Source organism: Anser anser (assembly GCF_964211835.1).
Source record: "Anser anser genome assembly, contig: HAP1_SCAFFOLD_329, whole genome shotgun sequence".
Classification (NCBI taxonomy): domain Eukaryota; kingdom Metazoa; phylum Chordata; class Aves; order Anseriformes; family Anatidae; genus Anser; species Anser anser.
Genome location: NW_028153853.1, coordinates 1 through 1,722, shown reverse-complemented (window position 1 = coordinate 1,722; position 1,722 = coordinate 1). Strand labels below are relative to the sequence as shown.

At 68.9% G+C, this 1,722-nt stretch overlaps 1 protein-coding gene across 1 annotated transcript; it reads left to right on the top strand.

Annotated features, from left to right (window-relative positions):
- LOC310891325 (snRNA-activating protein complex subunit 2-like) lies at nt 1-1,256 on the top strand (the record flags this gene model as incomplete). Its single annotated transcript, XM_083853587.1, has 3 exons — nt 1-366; nt 966-1,085; nt 1,179-1,256. Coding segments are annotated over exons 1-3 (549 nt in total), but the record flags the coding sequence as incomplete, so codon positions are not given.
- Nucleotides 1,257-1,722: the final 466 nt, after the last annotated feature.

Here is a 1,722-nt window from a genome sequence, read left to right as displayed (position 1 = left end):
CTAATTACGCCCCTAATGAAGCCTCCCAGCAGCAGCCTTTGGGTAGACCTGCTGTCCCTTTCTCCTCCCCCCCCGAACCACATCTCCCAGCACCCCCCGGCGGGCCGTTCCCTCCCAGCTCCCCCCGTTTCCACCCCGTTTCGTCGCCCTGACGCCATCTCCCCGCGCCATGAAGCCTCCCCCCCGGCCCCGCCTGGTCCCGGCCCGCTTCGCCGAGGCCCCGGCGGGAGGCCCCGGGCCGCGGCCTGGTCGCTGCGGGAGAAGCGATCGCTGCTGGCGGCGCTGCGGGCCCAGGCCGCCCTCGGCCTCCCGGAGCTCCAGGCCCGGCCGCTGCGGGAGAGCCTCCCCCGGCGGAGCGAGGCCGAGGTGGGCCCGGGGGGGGCTTAAAATCCCGGGGGGGGCTTAATGGCCGGGGGGGGGGTCCTTAATATGCCTGGGGGGTCTCAGGGAGGGTCCTTAATGGCTTGGGGGGGGGGTCCCTTAATATGCCCGTGGGGGGGGGGGGGGTGGTCCTTAATAACACGGGGGGGTCCTTGGGGGGGGTTGGAAGGGGTCCTGGGTCCCCAATTCCTCGGGGAGGGGGCTTGGGGGGGGTCCCCGGGGGGGTCCTGGGTCCCTGCGTACCCCAAGGTACATGGGGGGGGCGATGGGGTGGTACAATGGGATGGGGGGTGGGGGTCTGGGGAGACCCGGGGGGGGGTCTGGGGGTGCACGGGGGGAAATGGGGGGGTACATTGGGATGGGGGGTACATGGGGATGGGGGGTACATGGGGGGGCTGGGGGTACACGGGGGGGGGCAACGGGGGCTTTTGGGGTGGCAATGGGGGGGGGGGCATATCAGTGGGTCCTACGGGGTCGGGGTGGGTGGCAGCTCCCGGGGGCTGGAACTACGGGATATTTTTGGGGGGGGCTATGGGGTATTTGGGGGGGGGTCCCTAATTCCCGTGCCCCCCCCCCCGGCAAAGATCCTCGGCCTGGTGTCGCGGCTGCGGGGCCGGGCGGCGCGCGAGGCCGTGGGCACCCAGCACCGCGCCTGCCTGGAGGAGCAGCGGCGCCGCCGCGCCCGGCGCCCGGCCCCCATCGAGGTGAGGACCCCCCGCCCCAGGGGGGGACACGATTTTTTGGGTGGGGGGGGGACACGGGGGGGTCATATTTGTGGGTTTTCACCCCCCCTCCAGGTGTGGCTGGAGCTGGCACAGATGCTGGCGGAGGGCGTGGAGGAGGCGGCGGCGGCGGCGTTTTCGCAGGTGGGGGGGGTAAAAAATGGGGGGGGGTAAATGGGGGGGTGGGGGTAGATTGGGGGGGTCGGGGGTAAATTGGGGGGGTTCAGGGGTAAGTTGGGGGGGTTCAGGGGTAAATTGGGGGTTTCAAATTAGGGGGTGAGGGTAAAATGGGGGGGTTAAATGGGGGCTGGGGGTAAATTGGGGGGGGGGACCGGGGGTAAAATGGGGGGGTGGGGTAAAGTGGGGGGTTGGGCGTAAAATGAGGGGGGGGGTTAAATGGGGGAGCCAAAATTGGGGAGGGGGGACAAGGGGGGTGAGGGTAAAGTGTGGGGGGGGTTGGGGATAAAGTGGGGGGGGTAAAATGGGGGGCTGGGGGTAAAATGGGGGGGTTGGGGGTAAAGGGGGAGTAAATTGGGGGGTTGGGGGAAAATTTGGGGGGTTGGGGGTAAAACGGGGGGTTAAACGGGGGGTTAAAGGGGGGTAAAATGATGGGTTGGGG